Below are 25,750 nucleotides of genomic sequence, written 5' to 3'. Positions count from 1 at the left end.
TATACCAGATAAGAAATCAGATCAAAGGACCTATCTAGCTCTACATCCCATTTCAAAGACATGCAGAAGTCCACACACAGGCAGAATCAGAATAAGCTCCTTATGGATAAATTTTAATTCTTCTCTATTAGAAACTGATTCATTATCCAGACCAATGCAGTTTACATTTAGAAAAGTATGTATTTTTTAATCTCACTGGAGGAATTGTGATACTTGATAACAAATAGGTACCCAGTCTTTTTTTATGCTGGTCAAGCCTCAAAAGCATCTGGTGACATGAAGCTCCTGAAACTATTTGAAAGTCTCCTCTTTTCTGATTAATTTGCTGCCTATAAAGCACTTCAAATTCTGCTTTTTGTACTCTGAAGTGGCATCCAACATAAGGAAAGTCTCCCTCTGCACCTTTAGCATCCTTATCTGGGCCAGCTGCTCTGCAAATTAAGCTAGACAGGAAGCCCAACCCCAAAAGCATCCCATGTTCACGGTTCAGTTTTGAGAGGAGGATGCAAGACAGAGGACAAGCTTTACAGGGATTTTTTTAAACTAAATTAATTTAATTATCCATTTGACAGCAAAAGTTTTTCTAAAACCACAAAGTTTTACTATCATTAATTGGTGTCTTACTGATTATACTATTAAAAAAAAAAGGAGTATCCTTATTACAGAATAAGCCATTACACAAAGTAATGTGGTCCTAAGCCTTCTGTGAGAGACAACCCACTCGAGGGGCTGAGCCAGAACACACAACTTGCCACATATTCTCAACCTCATGTGTGATGCTACCAAGCGCACACTACTCTGACCTTGCAAATACACATTTATTCGCAGTCACAGATTTTCCTGGCAAGCATCACAGCTTTAGCACTGTTCTAACCTCCTCCATCACTGCAGCATGTCACAAGTACTCAGCAGAAAGAGAATGCCATCCCTCCTCATGCCCCTGAGCTCCCAGACTTTCTCCCATACCTCCAAGGTAATTACACACATGGCAACAGCATCCCACACACAGAGGCTTGACTGAAGTCATGCTCCAGGAAAGCACGGGCAGGCTCCTGTGGTAGTTGCACTCAGCCATGACGAGCCGTGGACAGAGAGGTAAGTTCACTGCTCCAGTCAGGGCCCCAGAGCTCTCTGAGCTGGCAGCTGTGGAGGCAGCTTTGGATGTAGCCTCAATCTCAGACTGCCTGAACCCCCTGCCACAGGATTAGATCTGTCTTTCCCTCAAAGACCAAGTTCTACCAACTACTGAATACCAGTTCCATTTCTCCCTTACATTCTTTCCACTGCAGACAATTTTTAGCTGACTTACAACTCTGTTCTCAACTAGGACTCTCAGGCTTCCAGACACAGTTATTCAAACATCCATCCCTTTAGCCACAAATCTTGGTTCTAAGGGGCAGAAAAACATTCTCAGGCCTGGAAAAAGCATTCTGCTGCAAAAGACCCTGCCCCAGGTGCAAAGGGAAGGAGCTTTGCCGGGATGGGAAAGGACAGAGAGCAGCAGATCTCACACCTGAAAAGCTAACATTTACATAAGGAGAGAGGTGTTGTCTTCCCACTGGAAAGGAACCAGCTGGCTGGTTATGGGCTGGGGTGAGAATGGAAAGAGCTCTAAGACACCCTGACAGAAGAAAGCTTAGCAACAATTACACCATAACCTTCTGTAAAAACCAAAATTATTCCCATAGCCTAGTAAGTCTATGTATCAAAGTAAGATAGAAGAAGGTTTCCAACTAACAATTAAAAAATAAAACATTATTCAATCATCTTGATAGCTTCTCTTTTAAAGACTTTGCATTATTTTTAAACTGTCGAGGGAAATAAGACATTATTCTAATTAGAAGCATAACTGGAAACACTGAGAAATCTATTAAAAACCAAATCAAGAGCGATGTCACTTTTAGCCTAGGAATACAAATCTTGGATAAGATTGCACAAAACAATTTTCCTACTAGAACTGTAAGTTTCTGAACCTAAAACAGCTGTCAGCCCCAGCACACAAACACATCCATCAGTGTGCTTCTAATTGAATTAGAGCTAACGAATCCCAATGTCAAAACTAATAAACTAACTCTCAGTGCTTCTGGGTCAGCGTTCTCACATCAAATGTGTACGTGAATGGGAGGGGATCAATAAGCTCTGCTTAGTCCCTGGATTTCAGAGCTGTATTTTAACCCTTCTCCTACATTTCCAGAAAGACAGAAAAATTGAAATACATCAAGATACAAAGGGTGAGCACCAGAAGGATCACATGATCATGTGAAAATTCTAGTCTCTGTCAAAATGGGTCTTAGGATTCACATTCTCTCAATCAAAGCTGCACAGAGCACATACAAAGACAACTGCTAGAGGCTAGGATTAAATAATGTTCTTGTTTATAATTTGCTATTCTACAAATGAGCATATGGAGGAGCAAGGAGAGAAACATAAACCATGCCTCTCATGCCAACGCTTTATTAGGCCGTGTTTGTTTCGTGACCTATGATGATCAGGTCATATAAATGGTTTTTTCTTTTCACTTTATGCAATTACATTTTCTAGATGTCATAAAGACAAACAGAAAACTGCATCTTGCTAATGGAGACCTTCTACTCAGCTGCAGAAAACAACAGTTAAATGCACAAAACATTTATAAATAAGTTGCAGAGGTGTCAAATTATCGTGATGCCTTGACAGCTTATGAAAACAACAACACTGATGATAATTAACAATTTTCCTTTAAACACCACATTTAAAAGACATCAGTGCATTTTCCACATTTTACGTTCAAATGGATAATTTATTCTGTCAATAGGTCATTCCCATTAACACATGCTGCTAAGTGAATCCTGCTGTATTCAGTGACTGCACAGGAGAACTGCCCCTCAGGGCCACGAGAAGCACACGCATGGGGATTTTTAGAAAAACAAACACTTTGCTGTGCAGCAGAAAATCCAAGATGCTTCATCTGGAACTAAAAGAAAACTTGACAGAGCATGAGTCTTGGCAGCTCAAAGGCAGCAAGATAAAAGACACAAGTTCAGGCAGACTCTTGCTTTATCTCTCATCAACCCCAGGATCAGCTGATCCAGTCAGGAAGAGATGAGCACATCCAACCATGCACCTCCTTTTTGTTTCACTCCAAAACTCGTAACAGAGATTCCAACCAAACATATGACATTCCAATGAACACAGCTCTGTTAGCTTTTTGTTAGAGTAGCCACAGGGAAAATGAACCTGGTATTTTGAGTCTGAGATTTACTCAGACTTGTGCACACTGAGAACTGCTGCACTATGCTTCATATTGTCACTCAGCTCCTGCACAGACTTATTAGTATTCCATAGACTGCCTTTTAACAGCAAAAATACTGTCAAGAGAATAACACGAATGCACATCCACACCATAATGACATCAGGATCCAAAACTTGTAACTTGTGTAATCTTGCATGCAGCCCATCAAGCACAGCACTTTGCATTCAATTGCTTTGGCTAACAAACCTGAAAGTTTCCAAGATTATAAATGCACATACACAACCCCCAAATACAACCAAACATGAGTAAGTGTATTTTTTCCAGTGTGGACCCCTTACAAAATATACTGCAACACTTCTCGGCTAGACAAAAAGAATTACAGATGATGCAACATTGTATTTTCACATAAGACTTACTTGGCAAACCATTTATTCACTACCTGGAAGAGGCTGTACAAATGAAGTGATTAGTTTGTTAATGTCAAAGCAGTGAACCTCAATCAATTTCATAAGGACTCTGAATAAGAACTTAGATACTTCTGCTTCTAGAATCCAAGGTCCCTTGACTTGCCAGAGCTACTGAGATTGGACTCACCTGTTCAAACATTTCAAAGGCAGTAATTGCCTCCTCTCTCCCTGAGTGTATGCACCTGGGACTCAGTGTGATCGTGCTTTGCTTTCAAGGTGCTCTGCAGGTACATCACTCAGAATTAAAGGAAAGTTGTTCAAAAACTGCCTCCATCATGCAAGAGGTGGGGAAAAACCCCTGTCTAAAAGTTAACTCACAGCTTCTAAAGCAATGTGCTACAAGCCAAGCACTCATACCTCAGTGAAGTACCAGGAAAAACTTGCACTTCATCCATGTGATGAATGTGCAGAGTGAATACTGGACCTGAACAACAGGCAGTTACAACACAGGTCCCAGAGCCCACCCATCGCTGGAAGCAACAGACAACCTGCACCCAGCACAAGAATTTATGAATCCCAAGGCACAGGGAGTGCATGGACCCAGTTCCAGCTCCTCTGTTAAAACCCCCAGGACCACCCATCAGCAGCCCACTATTGAAAACAAACAGAGCAAGAACACATAGAGCTTTTTTCAAAGCTTTAGAAACCATCATGGCCAAATTTCTGCCATCAGCCTTTGTGCAGCTTATTCCCCACAAACTCTTGCATTGGCAGTTACAGATTGTGCAAGTACATCCACACTGCTTTTATATTCCATCCATTGTTTACAACTTCATTTGTATATTGGCCATTGGAATAAAAACTGCTCAAACTGTGCTTTCCTCTACAACTGTAAGGTGCTCAACCCACCAACAAGGGAAGCAGTAACACAGCATGCCAGCTTTGGAGCCATGCTGCAGAATTTCCAGGTGCCTTCAGGCAGTACACAATGAGAAACATATTCTGAAGGCGTGCTGATGACAAAAAAACCCATAGAGATCCTATTTTTTCTGCAGTACAAAGCAACAACCCCCAGCACAGCCACAGTGTATATATATACATATTTTACTAGAAATTCCTTCTATCCCACTCAGAGCAGTGTATGTGCTTCTACATAGTACAATCTAGTTTTATTATTTATGACCTATTTTTTACCTCTCAAAAAATTAGAAAATTACCTTCCTAATGCGAATACAGCCACATGCTACCTCTCCCATTGCACCTGCTTTAGCAATGACATAAAAGAGTAACATTTGAGCTACAATTTTAACACTTCATGCATAACTGCATTAATTTCTATATGTCCAGTTAAAATAACACCCAATCCATCAACTTCACACTACCAATTAGCTATGCTTTCTCCTGTCAAGTCCATCCAGACAAGCATTGCATGTTTCCACCAGCATCTGTTCACACCATTTTCATACAAGGTAATTTTTTTCATTTCACCACACTTTTTCTCTGTATTCCTGGCTACCATGACCAGCTCTCTCAGGTCAGAAAATTACTTTGGGTTTTCACTTTTCAAGCCCTTTAGAATCCATCCCACATAGTTTATCATGAAATATTCTGCACTGCCTTTACACTCCCACCTAAAAGCTCATGTCACCTGCAGACTTTTTCAAGTGCCTTCCTTCTGAAGAAAAACACTCTCCCTGTAACCTTCCCCTGCCCTTTTCCCATGGCTTCAGCTGGTGGTGTGGATCCAAGGCCCATGCTGAACACAGTGCAGCTGCATGACCTCAGCTCTGACTTCTGAGGTAGCTGCTATGTTCTAAGAAGCTGCATAGTAAAGTCATGCCAAGATAAGAAAAGTGGAGTTGCAGAGTGGGCAGCATTTTTGAGATACAGACCATCAGCAACACAAGTACTCAGGAGTTAAAATGCAAACATGAAAAGGTGTAAGTTCAAAAAAAAAAAAAAAAATAGGGAGCCAGAATATAGCAACTCAACAACTCTGAGCAGCAGAGGCTGACCCTTCCCCTCCTAAGGGATGTCTGCATGGCTGCCTGGTGTGTTAGCTGGGGGAGGGAGCAGATGAATGCTTAGGCCAGCAGCCCATTAAAGCCTCACTGTTCCTTTTGTGCATGCTAGCCAATAACTGTTTAACTTTTTTACACTGTATGTACCCTGCCCACAGTATCTCTTTGCACAGAGCCAAAGTGCTATAAATGACACTGTGGATCAACCTATTATCACTGGAAAGCCAAACTGTTGTCCTTTCCTCCCCTTGAAATTCCTCTTGTACATTTTTGTCACATTTCCTACTAGAGCTCAAACAGCTGGTGAACTGCAGCCACCACGTATGGCAGTGACTCAAATCATCTCGTTGCTTTGCATATTCCACCCACCCGCTCCCCCTAACTGGCTCTCACCATACATTCGGGTTACAGTCTCTGCTGATGAACAAACTTTGCTACAGTGACATACGCAACAGGGTTTGACCGAGGCCGCAGCTTGCTCCTGCAGCAAGCTCCCACTGCTTTGCCCCTGCTGCTGTTCCCCTTTGCTTTGCCCGCACAAGTGTTGGGAGAAGGGCGAGGTAAACCACACAACTGGAATGATCAGCGAACGTTCGTTCTTTCCCCAGGAGTTATCTCGAACCCCAAGCACCGGCAGGCAGCCGGGGTCGGTGCGGCCCACGAGCACCGAAGGGCTGGGCTGCGGCAGGCCCCGAGGCCTCCTCGGGGCGGCACCCGGGCACGCACCGGGGCACCGCGCCGTTACCGGCGGGCCATGAGAAGCGCCTCCCGCTGCACGGGCTGCGTGCGGGCGCTCCCGCAGCTAACCGGGGTGGGCAGCGAGCGGCCCTGGAACGGAGCGCCGGTACCCGGCGAGGCCCCTCGCGGCGGGGAGCGCACCCGCCCCGCGGAGCCCCCGGCGCGGCGGAGCCCCCGGTGCCGGAGGGGCAGCGGGCGGCGCCCGGCCCCGCGGGCGGGGTCCCGCGTCCCCCCCGCCGCTCCCGCACTCACCTGCGGGCAGCCGCTCCCCGCACACCGCGCAGGCGCCGCGCGTGCGCCCGCCGGTTCCCCGCGCGGCCGCGGCTCCCGCAGGCGGGGCGGGCGGGGAGGCTCCTCCCCGGGCCGGCCGGAGCTCGGCTCGCCCCGCGGGCACTGACACACGCACGTACACACGCACGCCGGTAAGAAATGGCCCCGCCGTCTGCGGGGACCCGCGGGTCGCCCTCGGGACGCGGCCCCGCAGCCCGCTCCGCACCGGCGGCGGAAGTAGGAGCGGGCCGGCCCGCGGCGGCGCGGAGCGGCTCCGCCCGGAAACCCGCGGCCCCGTGACTGCGCAGCGCTGAGCGGAGCTGCCGCTGGCCCGGCCCGGGCCCGGCCGTCAGTCGCCGCCGCGGCAGGTGGGTCCCGGCGGGAGGGGGACCCGGCGTGTGCCCGAGGCAGCCCGGAGTTCTCCCGGGCGGCGCTGGGTGTGCGGGGAGCTCCGCGCGCGGCCGGTCTCTGGGAGTCGCTGCCGCTGAACCGGCTCACCGCGGGGGGAAGATGCCCGTGGGGGCCTCCTAGAGAGCCGAGGGAGCCGGGTGCCGGGAGCAGGGTGTGGCGGGGCGCCGGGAGGGGCTGAGTGCTGGCTGTGGCTCCGTGCCCCAGCTCGCCCTGCTGCACGCTGTCGCTGACAGGATGAAGCTGCGGCAGGTCTCCGACTTGAGTGACTTCAGCCGAGGCCACTGGCTGCGGGAGTTGCTGTGCCGCGGAGAAGAGCCCAGCCACGTCCAGTCCAGCCCCGACGGGCAGCATGTCCTGCTTCTGCAGAAGAGCCGCCCGCCCGCCCTGCCGCGGGTGGTGGCCTTCCAGCGCCACAGCATCGCTGGAGCCGACCTGGAGAGGAGCTGGCAGCCGCCCCAGCCAGCCCCTGTGGGACTGCTCTTCCTGCAGAGCCCTGTGGTACCGGACTCGTGGGTGTTGGCCGTGGTGTGGGAACACGGCCGGACCGAGGTGTGGCACTTCGTGGTGCCCGTGGGCTGGCAGCTGCTGCAGACGCTGGAGCTGTGCCAGGGTGCCCGGGCACGAGTGGTGTCCGTGTGCAGCCAGGGAGCCAGCCTGGTGTGGTGTGAGGAGAGGCCGCCACTGGGCGCTCACTCGGACGTGAGCAAGTGTGCCTTCAGGTTCTGTGTCTGTGCCCGTGCTCTGGAGCTGGGGGAGCAGGGCGTGCGGCTGGGCACTGCAAGGATAGTCCTGCACAACAGCCCCGAGTACCAGGTCCTGGCCTCTCCCCAGCATGTCTTCCTAGTGCCTGCTGCTGCCGGCCTCGCCACCACTTCCAAATTCCTCCTCATCTGGCATCCAGAGAAAGCAGAGTTCACCATCACAGCCCCCTCTGCAGGCTTCATCCACAGCAAGGTGCTGCGCTCCAGCAGCGAGTCAGACTTCAAGAAGCTCCTGCTGGGTTCTGTGGGCCTTCTCTCAGGTTTTGCGCCTCTGGACATTCACACCTCCACTGTGTCCAACACTGGGGGTCTGCTGCTGGTGAGCACAAAGGGTTCTGTGAGTGTCGTGGAGCCAGATGGGACACAGAGGCATATCTTTGACCTGGAGGGCAGCCCCCTGGCCCACGGGAGTCCTGTCCAGCTGAAGACTTTTGGCAGCATCCTGGCCTGTGTGCTGGCTGGAGTACTGTACCTTGTCGACCAGAACAGTGGAAGGCTTGTAGAAAAGGAAGTCCTGAGCATGAAAGAGGTGCATTTCCTGGAGTGCCAGGGAGAGGAGGATAGTATCCAGCTCCTCAGTCAGAGTGGCATCTACAGCTTTAGCTTTTCCAAACCTGAGGACAACAGCAGGCCTGAGCCATGCCTGGTGGAGATGGTGTTTGAGGAGGCCTGCAGATATTATCAGAGGAGGAGCCTCAGCAGCTCCAAGCTGACGGTGGAGAAGTTAAAGAAGGGTGGTACGTTCCAGGCTCCTGTAGTCCTTGCTGCCATCCTGCAGCACAGCCTCCAACAGAAGCAGAAGCCAGCCCGAAGCCTACAAGACTCTTACGCCAAGCTGTTGAGCACAGTGAGCCTGGAGCTGCAGAGCTACATGAGCCTGGAGCTCCTCAAGACTTGCGTGGTGTGCGCCCCAGAGAGTGAGGTGGAAAGCTACTGCAAGGAGCTGGTGGAGCAGGAGGTCAGCCGCATTCTGCAGTCTGACATGGACAAAGACAACTTGGCCTATCTGAACTCTGTCTTTGCCTCCTTCCCCAAGGCTGCCTGGAAGGCCACAAGGAGCTGCTTGCAGCTGCAGCAGAATGGAGATGGCCTCTTGGTAGCCAGGGCCACCCCAGAGGTATGGAAGAAGGTCCTGTGTCAGCCGCAGCTGGAGGAGGTGGGTCAGAATGGGATGGTCCCGTTCTTTGAGCTCATTTGTGCCTCCTTCCTGAGGTTCAAACCCAAGTGGCTGCCCAGCTTTGTGGAGCTGACCCAGCAGTACGTTAGCAGCTCTTGGTCATACGGCAGCAAGGAGGGCCCAGAGGGCCGGGTGCCACTGTACAAGAGAGCACTGGGAGTGCTGGCCCGAAAGAACAAACACGGCGAGGCAGATGAGGAGATGGAGCTGGAACTGCTGCTCTGCAGCAAGAGGCCTAAGGCTGTGCTGCAAGCTCTGCACCTTCTCATCCATCTGAAGCGGTGGCAGCGGGTGGTGGAGGTGGCAGAGAAGTTCTCCAAACTCAGCCCCTTGCTCAACAAGGAGATATTCATCACACTGCTGGCTGAGTTTGCCCAGCACCGGGAGCTGGACCCTTACCTGGACAGGCTGTGGCCGCTGTGCCCTGCTGAGCTCACCGCCTCAGACATCCTCACCACGGTCCTGCAGCACCTCCCTCATTCCCAGGAGGAGCCAGTGCCCTTCTCCAGCGAGGGGAACCAGCTGACTGTGGGCTTGCTTAAGCCACTGCTGCAAAGGGTTGTGCAGCGTCCCAGTGTCCAGGACGAGATGTACTCTGATGCCCTGCAGAGCAGCACCTTCCCCCCTCCCACCCCACCCCGAGAGCACAAAATCCCCTCCAAAGCAGCGGCTGATGATGTTCCTCAGCCATCTATGGCAAGGACTTCCTCACCCTCAGCACTGCTACAAGATGACAGTGTGTGAAGGGGGGAAGGACAATGTCATCCCAAGCCCTGGGTGCACAAGGAAGGGAAATCCTACCTGTGTTGGCAGTACAGAAGCCTGCTCCTTTCCGAAGCATCCCTGCAGCATCTCGAAGAGCCTGTTGGTGGCTGAGGTTGGGGGATCTCTGAGGCAGGGCAGGCTTTCTGGTTATTCCTAGCAAGTGCAATTGTGTGTGTGCCAGTGGAGGAGCAAATGCCAGGTGCATTTGCAGATGAAAATGCTGGCTGCACTACAAAACTACAGAACTGCTCCCTGCCCAAAGCACTTTGTTTTCAGTTTGTTTGGCTCCTTTCTAGCTCCACTTCTACTTTCCTGATGCTCTGGTACTGGTGGTGGAGTGGTAGGCAGTACACAGTCTTTCCCCCCCATTGAACCCCTCAGTGAACTGGGTGGTACCTCCAAACTCTGCCTGTGAGAAACAGGGCATGTTTCCTGCAGCTGGGTCACTGAGTGCTGCTGCTTTGGGCTCAGTCAGATGCTAAAGGCCAGTGTGGCACAGCTCCATGGCACTGGGGATCCCAGCACACACGCTGGCAGTTGCAGCACTCCACACATTGTCTGGCCACAGCTCCTCTGGGATCAGTCCTGTAGCTGTGACTGATTGCAGCTACTTAGCTGAAAAGAGCAGCCTAATTCCCTTATCTCTCTGTCTCAGACAGTACCCAAACTCTCTGCTGAGCTGAGAAGCTTGCAGCAGGCTATGAGAGCTTGGGGCTGGCCCTGCCTTTCCCTTTCCTTTGTGGAAGCTTAGATTATGCTGCAGGACACCCGAGCCCTCTGTTCCCATCTCCTCTACCTTTGCCCTTTGCATACAAAGGGGCTTTGTCAGGGTTGTCTGGCTCATATTGTGCCTCTGTTTGCAAAATCGATGTAACTTGAGAGCAGTTTGTGCAGGAAGATCCAGGTTCCAGCCTCTCTCAGGTGCCTGGTCCCTTCCACCCAGAGGGAGACCCTCACTGTGGCTTTGCCCCTGCATTCTGGGCTCTGATGTAAAGGAGCTGTCTGGTGCCTTGTTGGGCTGCGGGAGATTCACCTGCATTAATCCTCTTGAGAGTGGTCTTAAGCGTGGAAGACAGACTCCTTTTAAAAATAAAGGTTCCTAAAGCACTGCTGAGGTGGTGGTGGATGTTATGAGGGTACACACCCTCAGGAGGAGGGCAGTCTTGTTTTGCCTCTGGTGAAAAGTGGCCAGGCTCATCTCCCTGGTGCTGCCCAGCATGGCTAACAACTGGTAGAGCTGGGCTCAGACAGCTTGCCCAGACAGCTCATTCCATCTGTGGTACTCAGCTGCTCACCACTGTGAAGCCACGGAGACAGAGTCTGCACAGGCAGGCTGCAGCTCTGTGCCACAGGGAAGGGCCATCAGGCCATGCACAGCTGTGGCTGGGCCCAACAGAGTTGAGGAAGGGAGGATTTTTTTCTCAAGCGCTGCAAATTCTCTATTTTTTAGGAAAACGAGCAACAGAGAGCACCTGGCTGGCCCAGCAAAATCCTGCAGTGTCAGAGCTGCCGTTGGAGAGATTATTGTTTGTGAAACCACTGTAAAGATGTGGCAGGGTCTGCCCCAGAGAAAGGCTTGGCTGTGGAAAGTCCCCATGGTGGAAAAAGGCCTGGCAAAGAGGAAGAGAAACTGCTGCAATGGTTCCCTAGAGACTGGCTGGTTATTGATGAGACCTTCCTTGGAGGGGTCCTTGTGCTGTGGCCATGGGGCACCGTGAGTTTCCCTCTCACTCTGGCAGCTGCCACACGTGAGCGGAGGGAGTGGGGCCTGAAAGGAGAGCTGGTGGCATCCACTGTGGGCATTCTGTAACAAGCTGTCCTTGCCTCCTCTCCAGGCAGCTGGTGGCCTTGCCTGACTCTGGTCTCAGCCCCCTCCCAGGGCTGTTTGGGAGGAGGATGATGGATGGAACCCAGCACCTCTTAGAGCCATGGCTCCAGAGATTGGAACACTGCCCTGGAGCTGCACTGAATGGGGAGCTGCTGAGAGCAAGCCCCACACCTTAGCAAAGGCTGTGCAGTCATTTGGGGGGATATCTTCATTGCCAGGGCTGGGTTTGGGTGCAGGTAGCCACAGTGACACAGTAAATGAGGCTGAAGCTCCCTGCCTTCCAGCACTGGCTCTGCAGAAAACAGAGCAGGGAAGAAGCAATGCCCACAAAGCCAGCAGCAGTGCTGTGTGAGACACAGCATCCCCGAGGCACAGCAAGGGAAGAGGAAGTGGGAGCATGACACAGTAGGGACAGCCTGGGGCCTGGGGGCAGAAGCCTCCATGTATGGGCCCCAGACAAACAGAATTCCGGAGGCTGAGGGTCCAGGGCAGAAAACTGAGCTGAGTGCTTCCCAAGGGGTTGCTGGATAGCTCACACCAAGAACCAGGAAGCATGAGCATCCTTGGGGGAAGCAGGGGCCAAAGCAACCTGAAGGACAGATTGAGCTGACTTACAGGCAAGCCCAGGGCTCTCTCTGCAGTCAGATTCTGCTGGGAGGAGACAGCAGGAGGTAAGGCTGGTGCAGCCTCAGATAAAGGCCGAAGGAAAAACTAGCAGTTGGATCTGAAGGCAAGTGGAAAAAGCAGTAAGAGATGCACCTAGTGGAGGGAGAGCTGGCCTGGCCCTCATTCTGCTCCAGAGAAACTTGGACTTTGCCACAAAGGAAATGAGTCAAGCTGCTCACGTATATCCCCTGTGCCTGACACAGCTTTCGGGATGGGCCCTGCACTTTCACCAAGGAGCAGCACAAAGCAATACCTGAACTCAGCCCAAGGCTCCAGACCAAATCACCCTTGATTTATCTGTGCAGAGCACAATGTGTGCAGGGGTGAGCACAGAAAGTACCCATGGCACCATATCTTGCAGAGAGAAGGTGTAGGCTGCAAGCACCCTGTAAACTCACTGGAAATCCACACATGATACATGCTAGGGTTGCCAGAGGGAAGGGTTTAAGTGCTGGGGACAGCTTGGGGTGGCACTTCATAGACAGGAGGCTCTTTGTGCACCTTATCCCAGGGAGGGACCTGGCACTCACCCAGTCAGAGGAGCAAAGGGCTGCCCAGTGAGGGGACATCACCCAGTCTTGGTGACACTGAGCAGTGATCCTGTATCAACCCATAGGCTGGATGTGGGCAGAGCACACTTGGGAACACCAGAAAGAGCCCTGTGGTCCCAGGCACAGCCTCAGCCTGTGGGGAACCTTCCAGCCCCTAGCCCTGCTTACTTTCATCACTGCTAGACCTGAGGAGCACAGTCACATCCCACAGTGCACACAAACACACCATTTATTATTTGACACCAAAAATTACAGCCCTGGAAAGAGGCAGGTTCCCTGCAAAAATAAATAATCACATTTTTCAAGTGGGGGGGTCTGTCCATTTCCTCCATCTGTGGGTGATGGGAGCTAATGCCTTGTGGAAGGCCTGGGGATTTTGTAGGAGTTGAATGTTGGTGGCCTGCAAAACCAAGGTCACATATGTCAGCCACAGAGGGGGGTAAGGGACAGCTCAGGATGCACTGGGATGGTTAAATATCATCCCACTCCTATCACCTAGCCCCACAGGAAATAGGGTACGGAGACACCTTTCCCAAACCCACCAGCTTGGGAGAGTGGGACCAGCAGCACCTCCAGTCTTGGGAGTGTGGGAAGATGATAGGGGACACCACAATTGCATGCACTACACAAGTCCCACCTTCACAGCCATCCCCTGGTACCAGCACACTCCTTGGTCCCCACCCCCTCCCTCTGTCCCCTGACCCCCCTGTACCTACAGGGGCTGCCCCCCACCCCACAAAGGGACCTGTAAGTAGCTTACATCTCAAAGTCTTCATTCCTAGAGGGGAGAAAAAAGAGGGGACAGTGTTAGTGGGGCAAGAAGATGCCTTGTGGGACAGGACAACAGCTCATGGTAGGACACAGTCTCCCATGGGTCACAAAAGGAGAGCAAATGAGCTTCAGGGTGTTGTGATCCCCTCCATCCTGGCTGTCTGATCTGATCAGAGAGCAGTGGCTCTTACAGGCCCCCAGATCATCAGTGCCCCTTCCCCAGGCAGGCAGAGCAGGGCCCCACGCTCAGCAGCACCAGCTCCCTGTGCCTCAGCTTGAGCTCCCTGAGGTTCCTGGGCAGCTGAGCCCATGTCTCCAGCCAGCTCAGAGGGGTGGCAGGAGCTGGGGAACCCCCAGCACAGCAGCTGCACCACAGGGCCACGATGTAGCCCTCAGGAGTCAGAAATCCAGCTAGAAATTGCTCACTATCCCCAGGGGTCAGTGCCTGTGCTGGTGGTGGAGCTGCCAGGCAGTGTGTCCCAGAGGGCTGGGGGACAGCCCCAGGACACTGGTGGCCACAGGCATGTGAGCAATCACTGCACCCTCGTGGCAATGCCACCAACCACACAGCACACTGCATTCTGCACAGCATCCCTGGGCTCCCATGCCAGAGCTCCAGCACAAAAATGGTGCAAAACACAGTGAGTCAGGTGGTGGACTTGAGCCAGGCTGTGGCTGCAGCCCTGCCAGGCTCCTTCCTCCAAAGGGAATGCACCTTAGTCTGCCCTCCCTACCAGGAGGTTCAGAGCAGGCAGAGAAAAGCTCCAGAACATGCCCATCCTCAGAAGCTGAGGGCCCCAAGTCACCTCTCAGGTTCTCCCCAGCCCACATTGCTTTAGCATGAGCCCCACAGGCTACCACAGGACATGAAGGAGCAGGTGGCAGGGGGACCCCAGACGCAGTGTGGTCCCAGGGGCGGGGCTGCTCCTCACCTGTACACATCAGCAGTATCCATACGGCGGTAAAACTTGGCAAGTCTGACAGACAGGACGATGCTGGGCAGCAGGAACAAGGTGCACCAGCCCAGGCTGAACCAGAAGGCATTCTGCATAGGGTGCAGGAAGAGCCATGAGGTCCAGAGAGTGACCGGGAGCATCTCTTCTGCTCCCAGTGCTCCCCAATGACCACCCACTCCTTCTCAGAGCCTAGCCCTTCCTCTTAGCCGCAGCACTTTGCTGGGCAGGAGCTGAGCACTGCTTCCTGTGCATCCCTGATCCTTCCCTGCATCCCTTATCCTGTGCATGAGGAGGACAAGAGGACCTCAGTGCCACCCCGCAGGTGTGTGTCACTCTACACACCGCTGCCCCACTCACCACAGAGTCCATGATATAGTCACAGCCAATGATCTCCACATCATCCAAGGACTGAGCTATGGGCTTGCAACGTGCCACATCTTTTGTCACCTGGGGACATGGTGGGGACAGCATATGTCAGCATCCACCAAGCCTTGCAGCTCATTCTCCCTTTCTCTCCACTTCACTGAGGAAGGCTCAGCTTACCCTGCTCTTGGCCCATGAAATGTAGGTCTCAAAGAAATCCAACAGCTGCTCCAGGAAGGCCAATGTCTCCTGGAGGGGCAAGCACAGAGTGGAGATGTTGCACCACCAGCCCCCTCCATGTCAGGATCGGGGGGCTCTCAGACCACCTCAGCCCAGCAGCAACAGGGCTGAATGCTTCACCCCACCCTGGGATGCCATGAGGGAAGGGGGCACCCAGAGATGCAAGAGACACTCAGGGAAGGCAGGATGAGCAGCCAGACAAGGTTTGGCTTCCCTGTATAGAGGGAGGTCTTGGTGAGGGGGTCTGGTGTGACCTGACAGCAGGGCAAGGCAAGCTCACGTTCTTGATGATGTTTGGCATCTCCCTCTCCAGGAACTCCTGGGTTTTGCTGGCTTTGTCCAGTGCAGCTGTTGTCTGTTCCTGAGTGAAAGGTGCTCTCAGCACTGTGATCTAAGAGGGGTCTCTGCTCTTCACCAGCCCTGCAAGCAGCACTCCCTGGGGCAGAGCCTCTCAGAGCTGTGGTGCTCCCAGCAGTGACACACTGCTAGTGCCAGGTACACATTGGTAGTGCCAGGTACCTCAGGTGGAGGGAGCCTGTGCCTGGCAGGGTCCATGGCCTCCCTCCACCTTCATGGCCTCCATGAACAGCCCCTGCAGCACATGAAGAGTGCCACAGCAGCCCCCAGACTGCAGGTCAGCCCCACCACCTCCACTGCAGGACCTCGAGGGTGCTTTGCAGGGTGCCCAGGACTGGCATGCACTCCCCTTGTGCAGCTTACCTCCAGCTGGGCAGCCCCACTCTGCACTGAGTGGATGTTCTCCTTCAGACTTTGCTGGGGACAGAGAAGGGGGATCAGAGGTGCAGCCCCAGACCCTGCCAGCAGGCTCTGAGCTCTAGGGAAACCCAGCCCAGCATCCCCAGGACGTGCCCCAGCGTTGCTCACCAGTGGCCCAGAGAAGTTCCCCTGCATCTCCTTTTCCAGATCCCTCAGTTCACGAGCATTATCTTCCAGGTCCTTCTTCACGTCTGTGCCCTGGAAGTGCTGCAGTCAGCAGTGCCCAGCTCTGGGCCTCCCCTCAACACCCAGGCAGGCACAGAGGAGACCAGTAACCAGTGGCTTTGGGGACAGGCTGGCTATGGCCCTGGGGTCTCATGGTCTCTCACCAGGTTTTCTGCCAGCTGCTCCAACTCTGCAGCCAGATCCAGGAGGCTTCCTTGAGTCATATTCTGATCCAGCTGGAAAAGGCAGAGACAGAGCCATGAGAATGAGGAATGAGGTTCACAAGGGGAGCTAAACCCCTTCTTTGTGGGACAGAGTGGAGCCAGGGCCCTCTAGGCAGAGGATGTGCCTTGTTACCCTAACAGGGTGCACAGATGGCAGAGGACTCTCCTAGCAGCAAAAAGGAGAGTGCAATAGAAGCTCCTCAACCCACATCCAATCCCCCCACCCCAATCCCAAGACCAGGCTACACCCAGCACACCTGCTCCAGGGTGAGGGTGAAGTTGGGAGGCTGTGCAGCCTGACTGGCCCTCAGCAGCAGGTCCTTCTGGCTCTGGTTGAGCAGGTAGATGGGGCTTAGGGTGATGTCCATCTTCTCAAAAGCTGTGGAGATGTCTCCTGCGTACTGCCAGAGCAAAGGGGGCCATGACGGGACATGTGCTGGCCCCTCACTGTACCCTCAGCCCTTGTGCAAGAGTGTGAGTGTGAGCAGTGTGAGTAGTGTGCAAGAGTGTGAGTAATGTGCAAGAGTGTGAATGACTGTGCAAGAGTGTGAATGACTGTGCAAGAGTGTGAGTAGTGAGAGTAGTGTGCAAGAGTGTGAGTGTGAGTAGTGTGAGCAGTGTGCAAGGGTGAGAGTGTGAGTAGTGTGCAAGTGTGCGTGTGAATAGTGTGAGTAGTGTGCAAGAGTGTGAGTGTGAGTAGTGTGCCCTCAAGACCCCGGCACCCCCATGCTCACCTGGCTGATATTCAGGAGCTCGTCCAGGGACACGCTCTGGTCCAAGTGCAGAGTTTGCCACAGGGACGCGTCGTGCTGGCACTGCCTGCAGGATGGGCCATGGGGTTTAGAACAGGGCAGGTGAGGCCACCTTCTCCCAGGAGCATGTCCTCACCTGTGCAGGTAGGCTGCACCTTGCTCCTTCCCTGTGATCAGTGCCTACCCACAGCCTGGGAAGGCAGGGCAAGCTGCCCTGCTCCTGGAGATTATCTGAGGGCATTGAGAAGCTCTACCCCACCAAGGACACAGTGTCAGGGCTGGGACCCACCTGTATATCTCTGAGAAGTTTGTTGTGTCACCCTTCAGGCCCAGCAGCTCTGAGAGATTGAAGTTAGGGATCTTGCCAGGGGTGTCCAGGAGCTAAGAGCAAGGAAAGAGATGGAGAAACTAGACATAGTGCAGGACAGGACACCTTGGAAGAGCATCTCAAATGGCTAGTGCTGCCTCTGCCCCACCAGCAGCCCTCATTAGGAAGCAGTATCTCCAGGCAGTTTCCCCACAGCAAGCTTACCTGGAAGAGCTGCTGGTTGTGCCAGGACTCACAGAGGAGCATGTAAATGTTCCCCCCCAGCACGAAGATGATCATCACCAGCAGCATGAGCAGCCAGTAGAAGATGAAACTGAAGCCAACCCCTCTGCCGGGACAGAAATGCCGTCACCACCAGCAGCCCAGCACTGATGCTGACAATGCCCCAGCTTGCGGAGCCCAGGGGCTGCACACCCCTCACCCCCACAGTTGTGGGAACACCACCCTTCCAACAAGCTTGTCTCTGTTCTGCCTTCAGACCCCAGAGCACAACCAGGCTCTGCCCTGGAGCTTGGACTCCACAACAGCTCTGGAAGCTGGCACTGCCCCGCAGAGCTGCAGGGCCCACGCTCACACTGCCAGGCCTCGCTGCCATCATGGGCCAAACGGGCTCCCCTCAAACGCCTCTCACCAGCACCATGATTGACCCTCAATTTACCACCTGCACGGGGAGTCACCATGGGGCAGCCATTAAACTGCAGCAAAATGATGATTTAGGAACTTGAGTGTTCCCAGGGCAGCCCTGCCCACCCATCCCACCACTCCCACACATGGCCTTGGCAGCCAGCTGAACCTCACGCCATGAAGAAGTTCCCGCCAGCATTGGAGAGGCTGCTGCGCTGTGTGGGCAGCACACCTTCCTTCAGCCCCAGGGGCCCCAGCAGGAGCCCAAAAACATTGCAGAGGACCACCAGCAGCACCGTGCAGCACAGGAGGGCACACAGGATCAACCTGGGGCAAGACAAAGGGCGGGAGTCAGGCAGCAGAACCTGGGACCCTCAGCAGCACCCTGCAGCCCACCGGCTGCCTTCATGGGGAGGAAAAAGGTCCCAGACAGCACAGCAGGGAAGGGGCATGTGTCTGCAAGGCACAGCTCTGAGTACCCTGCACCCACAACCCCACCACCCAGTAAAGCCCCACCTCCAGCAATGGGAGAAGCAGGAGCCCTAAAACCCCCCAGACAATGGGGTCCAGCCCCTCTCCCACCTGAGCCCATCCCAGGCCACGATCGGCTCCCTGTACTTCTCCAGCATGGATGTGGCATTGTTCACAAAGGCGCCAATTTTCTGCTCCACATCCAGGAGTGGCAACCTTCCCTGCAAGTTCCTGATCTCCTGCCTGATGAGGAGCAGCTGGTCCTGGCTCTCTGCAAGGAATGGGGGCACGCTGACATTCTGAGCTGCTGCCCAAGTCCTGCAGGGCAGAGGGGACTCAGAAAGGATAGGAAAGGGGCAGTCATGGCCAAGGATGACATTGGCATGATGGACCTGGGGACAGCCAGGGCTGCAGGGAAGGCCTCCAGGAAAAAATGGCTTGAGAAGAGAGGAGGGAATCCTAGAAGAGGGAGAAGTCAGCACACAAAGCCCTGGAGGGAATCCTAGAAGAGGGAGAAGTCAGCACACAAAGCCCTGCTTACTTGCCACCACCTCTTGGGACTGCTCTTGCACCTTATCAGGGGTCATGCCCAGCGTTGTGTTAACCTGCATCCAGGGAAGCACAGCATGAAACTCACATCCCTGCCTGCAATCCAGGGCTGAGCAGCACATCCCCTTGAACCCAGATCCTAGTAACACACAACAGCCAGGCTCCCCACAGCACCCAGTCCACCCTATCAGTGTGCAGGGATGGCTGGGACAGCGAGCAGACCTCTGGCCAGCCCTTCCCTCCGTGTGACACACTGAACTCCTGACAGAGCTCTTCCCCACCCACAGCCTGTCAGCACAGCCTCAGCAGCTGCAAGAGCACCCAGCTTTGTGCCTGGGTGAAGGAGACACCCCTTACCTCCTCTAAATCAGACTTTATGTTTGACTCAGACACCTCACGCAGTGCCTGCAGCTGCTGCTCCACACCTGGGATCTGTGGGGAAGAGCCTGGGGTGAGGGAGCTGTGGGGGCTGGGGCAGGGGGCCCCTCACCCACCCCCTGCCCTCCTCACCATGCTGAAGTTGGCACTGAAGGCGAGCCCCTCCAGGGACACTCGGTGGCAGGGGAGGCCACATTTCTGCAGGGTGCCATTGAGCCTGTCCCTCAGGCTGACCAGCCCCTGGCTGTAGCTGCTCTGCAGCTCCTCGAGGTCTGAGCAGTGGATGGCAATCTTGGCAAAGGTGTCATTCAGTGTCTCCATCCCTGGGGAGAGAGCAGGGAGCTCACATCCTGTCACTGTGGCAGGGACTCCTTCTCATCCAGCTGAACCTTGGGAACTCATGAAAAAAGGCAACATAGGGGCACCCCCAAAGTCATGGCACTTGCCCCAGGGTGTGGTTGGGAGGCTAAAGGGACCCACCTCCATGGGATTCTTACCCAAAAATGCACCCACCCCTCTCTTGATCCCCCTGAGTCCCTTGCCAGTCTCCCAGGGATAGGGCCAGTACCTTTCAAGAGGATCTGGAGAGATCCCAGAGCCCCATCCGTGCTGTTCCTGATGCGGGAGGTGATCATGCTGCCCAGTTTGGGCCCAATGTCTGCAGAGATGGGAGAGGTGGTGTCAATAACAGGTTCCCTGCAAGGTCCTGGGGCTTGCAGGAGAGCTGGTGAAAACTCTGACACCACCAGCACTCCTCCCTCACCCACCCTCCAGGTGGGGGGCAATGGGAATATCACCAGTCTCCCACCACCCACATCACCCTTCCCAAAGAGGAGCCTGAATAGGGAAAAGCAGAAACTGGAGCAGAGCTGGAGCTTGGAAGAGCCTGCAGACCCAGATCCTTTAGACATCCCCATAAGAACAAGCCCAGTGGCCTGCAGGGTCAGCAACCACCCACAGGGCAGAAAGGTAAACCCACACAACACTCCCACTGCCCAAGAACCCCCAGCCCTGGGGCAGCTCCCACAGGGCCCTGGGGATGCTCCAGCCCCTCCCGTCGCACACCCTCACCCTGCAGGCTGCGGTTGGCATAGCTCAGTGGGACATCGCTCTTGTCGATGACAAAATCAACTTGCTGCAGGGACAGAGATGTGGTGTCAGTGAGGGTGGGGAGCTTTCTCTGCTGCCAGCCCCTCTGCGGCCCTTCCCCCGGGGCTATTTGGGCTGCTCCTCCCGCCTGGCCCCTTGCCCCCAAGCCATGGCAGGGGGCCCGTGCGTGCCTGGGGGATGGAGGCCAGGTAGGTGTGGACGTTGTCCAGAGTGTTGTTCACATTGGGGAAGGTGCTCTTCACAGCCTGGGAGAAGCGGCTGTTGCTGATGAGGGCACAGACACCACCAGCCCTACAAGGCAAGGGTGGCAAGGTCAGTCCCAACGCTCCCCCCAGCACCCTCCAAATCCACCCACACAGACCCCAGCCTGCAGGGTCTGGAGCACACCAGTGACTCCTGCTCCCAGTGCATCCCAGCCCGTGCCCTGCCCCGAGGGACCAGAGAGGAGTGACGCAGGGAACTGGGTCAGGGCAGAGCCCGGCAGCCGTGGGGAAGCTGCGGGGAAAGGGCTGCACGGTTTGCAGTCCGCAGCCCCCCGGGGCCAGCCCCCCACCGCCGCCGCTTCCTCCCCTTTGTCCCGCCGTGCCGCGATCTACTCGTGAACAATGGCAGCTTCCTGGCACGGCCGCCGAGCGCCGGCATTTCCAGCCACCCTGGGCTCCATCCGGAGCCTCCCGGGCCGCGCACTCACAGGAGCAAGGCGGAGAGCAGCAGCACGGAGGCCCAGAGCGCCCGGCGCCGGCAGCGCATCCGCCGGCGCTGCTTCTGGTACATGCGGCCCCCGCAGTGCCCGCAGCAGCGGCAGCAGCAGAAGCAGAATCCCACCAGCGGCACTAGGATGATGAGGAGGACTCCAATGGCCGCGCAGACCAGGAAACCCAGTTCGTAGAGCAGCAGCTGGGATAGGAAGAATGAGAAGCAGCGTAACATTGGTGTCCCCAAAGGTCCCTCAGCTCTGCGCACCGTGTCCAGGCCCAAACAGACAAAATGGGTCCCCCAGGGAGCAGAACACGTCCCCTTGCTGCTGCTTGGCAACCAAGGCTCAGTCTCAGAGCAGCACCCACCAGTATCCCCCAGTCCACGGTGCTCTGGGGCTGCCAGCTCCCCACCCCAGCTGCCTGCTCACCTCATTGATGTCATCTCGGCTGAACCCACTCTGGGACTGCTCAAAATTAATCAGCTCTGGGAGACAAGAAGCACAGAGGGCTGTGAGCAGGTGCTGGGCCCTGTGGAGCTCTCCAAGAGGGTCCCAGACCCTGCTCACCCCTCCCAGCCCAAGGCATCACCTGCAGCTCAGACCAGCTCTGAGTATGGCATTTTTCTCCCTTGCAGCTGCCCTCCCCAGCCATCACATCATGCAGCATTTTTGCACCTAGGAAAAGTGCTGCCAGCTCCCAGGCTCTCAGGGGTTCACAGAACAAGGGAGCTCCTCACCACTGTGGGCATAAGGGACACTGCCCTGGGGCTGCCCTCCTGCAGAGAAGTCCAAGGGCACTGCCAGTCAGGACTGAGTACAGGGGCAAAGGCCCACTGCTATGCTGCCTCTTTCATTCCCAGGGCTCTCCCTGCCTGTGCCACATGCCCTCGTTACAAGCCTTGCTGGCACCTGGGGACATTGATTGTACCCTGGTGTCTATGTGACACAGGTCCTGTGCTGCCAGCCACACCTTTTCCAGCATGTTGATGGTGAGCAGGGGTTGAAGCCAGTGAAGGAGGACTCACAATGGCAGTACCCAGAGTGGCATTTCCCTCCAGGTGGGCAGCACTTGCCCCATGAATATGGAGCAGCTGCAGGGTCCAGGTATCACCTGTGCAAACTTGCAGCTGCTTCAGGACAGAGCTGTGACAGCGACAGGAGCAAGGGCAAGTGCTGGCAGGCAGGGCAGTGCACAGGGAGAGCATGCTGACACCAGGACCCACTGCTTTTGGTGGCCAGCAAACACAGAGGGCTGCAAGACAGGCAAAGAGCCTGCAGGCAGAGTGGGGTTTGCTCTGCACATTTTTGGGGGCTTAGGATTAAGATACCTAGAGGGAGGATGGGGCAGGACTCTGCAAGGCGGCACTACCTCTAACACGTGTCCCGGGGCCCAGCTAAGACAGCCCCACAGTTGTTATGGGGCATGAGCAGGACACGGCTGGCAATCCTTGGATCCCATTCCCGATGACCCCAGCCGTACCAGCCCCCTCTGCCAGCACCCACCTGTGGGCAGGGCGTTGGGCTGCACCAGCCGCAGGAAGCCGTGCGCCATCGCCACCAGCCCCGGCGTGCTGCTCCCCGGCGCCTCGGGGCCAGGGCCGTACGTGGGCTTCCAGACATCCCCCAGCTCCATCGCAGCAGCTCCTGTGGACACCCGGGCACCGAGAGGAGCTGTCGGCGTCGTCGGGGCTCACCTGTCCTGCCTCCTGCCTCCGACCAGGAAATGCAGAGAGAAAAAATATCAGGCACCTGCCCGCTCCTGCCCGGAAGGACCGAGCTGCGGGAGAGCACCGAGGAAGGATGGGTGCACCCATCCCCACCCCTGTCAGCAGCGGGGTGGGAAGCCAGGCAGGAGGTACCCACGAGGGACCGGGGGCTGTGGGGGGCGAAGCGGATCCAGAGCACTCACCCAGTCCTCTGACACCTCTGCGCACCCACCGCTGCGGCAGGGTCCGGCCGCAGTGTGCCAGCGCCCAGGTCTGCGGTTTATTTAAGTTTCAGGGGTGATTGCTGACAAGCTGTTTGCAGGGGCAGGCGGTGATACGGGGATCGCCCCACCCTGCCCCTTACGGCTCTTGGCACCCGGCCGCCTCCCTGTACCGGGCTCAGGGTCACCACCGACCTGTCCCGACGCAGGCATGTCCCTCTCTTCCCTCTCCGCTAAGCTCCCCTGCCCGTGCTGGTTTCCTCCTGCCCCAGCCCAGGAACTGGGTGGCCCGGGGTGATCCCGAGGGCAGCCGTCCCGCCCGCTCCGCCCCACACCATCTGCATCCTTTCGGGATGGGGTGCGTGGAGCCGTTCAGAGTTTCAACACAAACAAGCTGTAGCCACAGAAGCGGGTTTTGCATCTAAAAACCTTCCGAAATGGGGCACTGCGGCAAATCCGGCATTTTCCACTCACGTCCCGGTCCCCCCAAGCGGGGAACAGCCCCAGGAATCTCCAGACAGGATTTTTCCCAAAGGCTGGGCCCCCGCTGGGCTCCATCCCCGCTCCCCGCGGAGCTTTCCCACGCCGCGCGGCTCCGTTCCCACCCCGCCCGGAGCTCCGGGAACCGCAGCCGGAGGCAGGGGCGGGAGGGGCCGGAGGTCGCTCCCGGTTGTGCCGCGGACGCACCCGGCGGATCCCGGTGGCCCGGGGGTCCCGTCCCGGCAGGCGGAGCTCCCCAGCTGGGCACGGCTCCGCACCGAGCCCGCGGCGCGGGTGGCTCCGGGAGGTGCGGGAGGGCCGGACAGAGCCGCCCCTTCCGCCCCGGCCCGCCGGGGTCCGTCCGGCCGCGCAGGCCCCCGCTTCTGCCGAGGGGAAGCCCTCTGCCCACCCCTGCCCCGCTGCACCCTGGCAGCCCTCCTTCACCCGAGGGGCAGCCCTGCTCCTGTCCCAGCCCATCCTGGCATCCTGCATCTGCCCCAGAGACCCCGGCCCCTGCCCTGTCCCGCATGAGAGAGCCGGCCGCCCTCTACCTGGGGATGCTCTCTCCTTGTCCAAGAGAAGCAGCACTCACCCCACACTGCCAGAGCCACTGCTGGCCCCTCCGGCAGCCCCCCCTGCCATAGCACCCTGGCCGAGAGCCCGACCCGCTGCCCACCTTGCCCCTATGGCAGCCCTCTGCTGTGCCCTGTACCTCTCACCTCCTGCCCCAAAGTAGTGGAGCCCCCAGCACGGTGCTTGGCCCCTGCCCTGTGCCCCTGCATGTGTCCCCGGGCTTTTGGACAGGACCAGCAGGGACTCTGAGTGAGCTGTACCTGCACGACCTTTGCATTGGGGGGCTCCCTGCCTCTCCAGCACCCACGGCTTGCTCATGGCCACCTCCAGTTACTGCTTAACTTTCCTTGGCACAAGCAGGCACCACCGCACTCCATGACCTTAGGTGAAGGTGGCCCAGGGAGGAGGGCAGCCCTGCTTCAGGTTTTCTTCCTGGGCTGGCCCATGCTGCGTGCCAGTGTCATGTGGGACCCTCTGGCACAGCACTGGCACTGGGCAGAGCAGCAGAGGGCACAGATATATCCCAACAAAAAAAGGGGAAAAAACACCCCAACAACTAGTGAGTTTCCCGCAGCACTGGAGCTGATGTGGGGGAAGGAGGTTTGGGAGCTTCACAGGTACCCTTGGGCTTTCCAGCTACGACCTCAGGCCCCAAGTGTTGCCTTGGGGCCCTCCAGCAGCTCTTGGGGGCATGTGCAGGATCCAGCCAGGCATATGGAGGATCCATCACAGATGGCAGGATCTGATCCTGCAGGGCATCACTCCCTTCCCATCCAGGGCATCCCATTGAGGCCTGCCAGAGCTTGGGCATGTCAGAAATGAGGGTATTTATTGATGCCTCAGCTCTGGGTGCCACACCATGGGCTCACCGGGGCCACCCTGCCCTCTCCTGCCCAGCCATGAGCTCCTACCACAGCCCCTGTGTCCTGCAGCAGCCCAGCCTCAGCCCTGTCACAGCCTGGTGACATCCCTCACTGCAGATGTCAACCCAACCCCTGCTCCTGCTTTGAAGATAGAGGCCCTTCCTGCTCTCACCCTCTGCTGCATCAGCCCTGTTCTACAAGCATGGTTTCCCCCCCTATCCATAATAAAGCTGGCACAGGGCACCCCAGCTTCTGTAAGGAGGTTGTTATAGCCCCCTGTCCCTCCTTTGCTCCCCCCAGGACACCTCCATGGTGCTGAGCTGCTCCTGCCCTGCTCCCAGGCAGGATTACAGGGCCCCCACTGCTCCCCAGGGAACGTGCCCATCACCTTGGTGTCCTGGCAGGCCTCGAGCTGCTTGTTTGCTCTGCCTGGGGGACTGGGGCCATTTCCCAGCAACCCAGCACCTTACCCTTGCTGGGATTTCTGCTATCCATGGCATGGCAGGGAGCCAGCCATGGCTGTGGCGTGCCTGGGAACCAGCAGGCAGAGGCAGGCCAGCATCATCCAGGGAACACAGTGAGCCCTGTGCCCACACTCCCTGCCAGGGTACCAGGGACATGAGGGGACAACTCCCCTCTGCCTTGCCCACGTCAGCCTGGTCCCATGCTCAGATG

The 25,750-nt window shown here is 56.0% G+C and overlaps 3 protein-coding genes across 5 annotated transcripts in view; 1 reads left to right on the top strand and 2 right to left on the bottom strand.

Annotated features, from left to right (window-relative positions):
• Window positions 1–6,840, bottom strand: part of ARMH3 (armadillo like helical domain containing 3) — a 122,678-nt gene extending 115,838 nt beyond the window's left edge. For both annotated transcript variants that reach the window (XM_058810571.1, XM_058810572.1), the window contains exon 1: window positions 6,651–6,840. The gene's annotated coding sequence lies outside the window, so the exon portion shown is untranslated. The remainder of the gene's footprint in view (window positions 1–6,650) is intronic.
• Window positions 6,740–10,889, top strand: HPS6 (HPS6 biogenesis of lysosomal organelles complex 2 subunit 3). 2 transcript variants are annotated; one of them, XM_058810569.1, is made up of 2 exons: window positions 6,740–6,820; window positions 7,313–10,889. In XM_058810569.1, the coding sequence occupies exon 2, from the start codon at window positions 7,314–7,316 to the stop codon at window positions 9,759–9,761; it is 2,448 nt and encodes an 815-aa protein (XP_058666552.1). In that variant the 5' UTR covers window positions 6,740–6,820; window position 7,313; the 3' UTR covers window positions 9,762–10,889. The 2 variants fall into 2 exon arrangements, with proteins under 2 accessions (XP_058666552.1, XP_058666551.1); XM_058810568.1 differs by having other exon boundaries at window positions 6,798–7,036.
• Window positions 10,890–13,105: 2,216 nt separating this feature from the next.
• On the bottom strand, window positions 13,106–23,580 carry LOC131561466 (prominin-1-A-like). The gene is given in 27 exon segments (XM_058810770.1): window positions 13,106–13,227; window positions 13,588–13,605; window positions 14,531–14,643; window positions 14,912–15,001; window positions 15,098–15,166; window positions 15,438–15,518; window positions 15,878–15,931; window positions 16,043–16,132; window positions 16,264–16,335; window positions 16,581–16,724; window positions 17,058–17,142; window positions 17,365–17,456; window positions 17,608–17,731; window positions 18,202–18,354; window positions 18,610–18,769; window positions 19,040–19,103; window positions 19,405–19,479; window positions 19,558–19,748; window positions 19,994–20,083; window positions 20,497–20,560; window positions 20,706–20,826; window positions 21,227–21,432; window positions 21,662–21,717; window positions 22,736–22,938; window positions 23,138–23,211; window positions 23,315–23,341; window positions 23,377–23,580. Coding segments are annotated over 27 exon segments (2,772 nt in total). The 3' UTR covers window positions 13,106–13,175.
• Between the last annotated feature and the right edge of the window lie 2,170 nt (window positions 23,581–25,750).

Source organism: Ammospiza caudacuta, chromosome 9 (assembly GCF_027887145.1).
Source record: "Ammospiza caudacuta isolate bAmmCau1 chromosome 9, bAmmCau1.pri, whole genome shotgun sequence".
Lineage (NCBI taxonomy): Eukaryota > Metazoa > Chordata > Aves > Passeriformes > Passerellidae > Ammospiza > Ammospiza caudacuta.
Note: the sequence above shows the minus strand (reverse complement) of the source record. Positions and strands in the feature narration are given on the sequence as shown.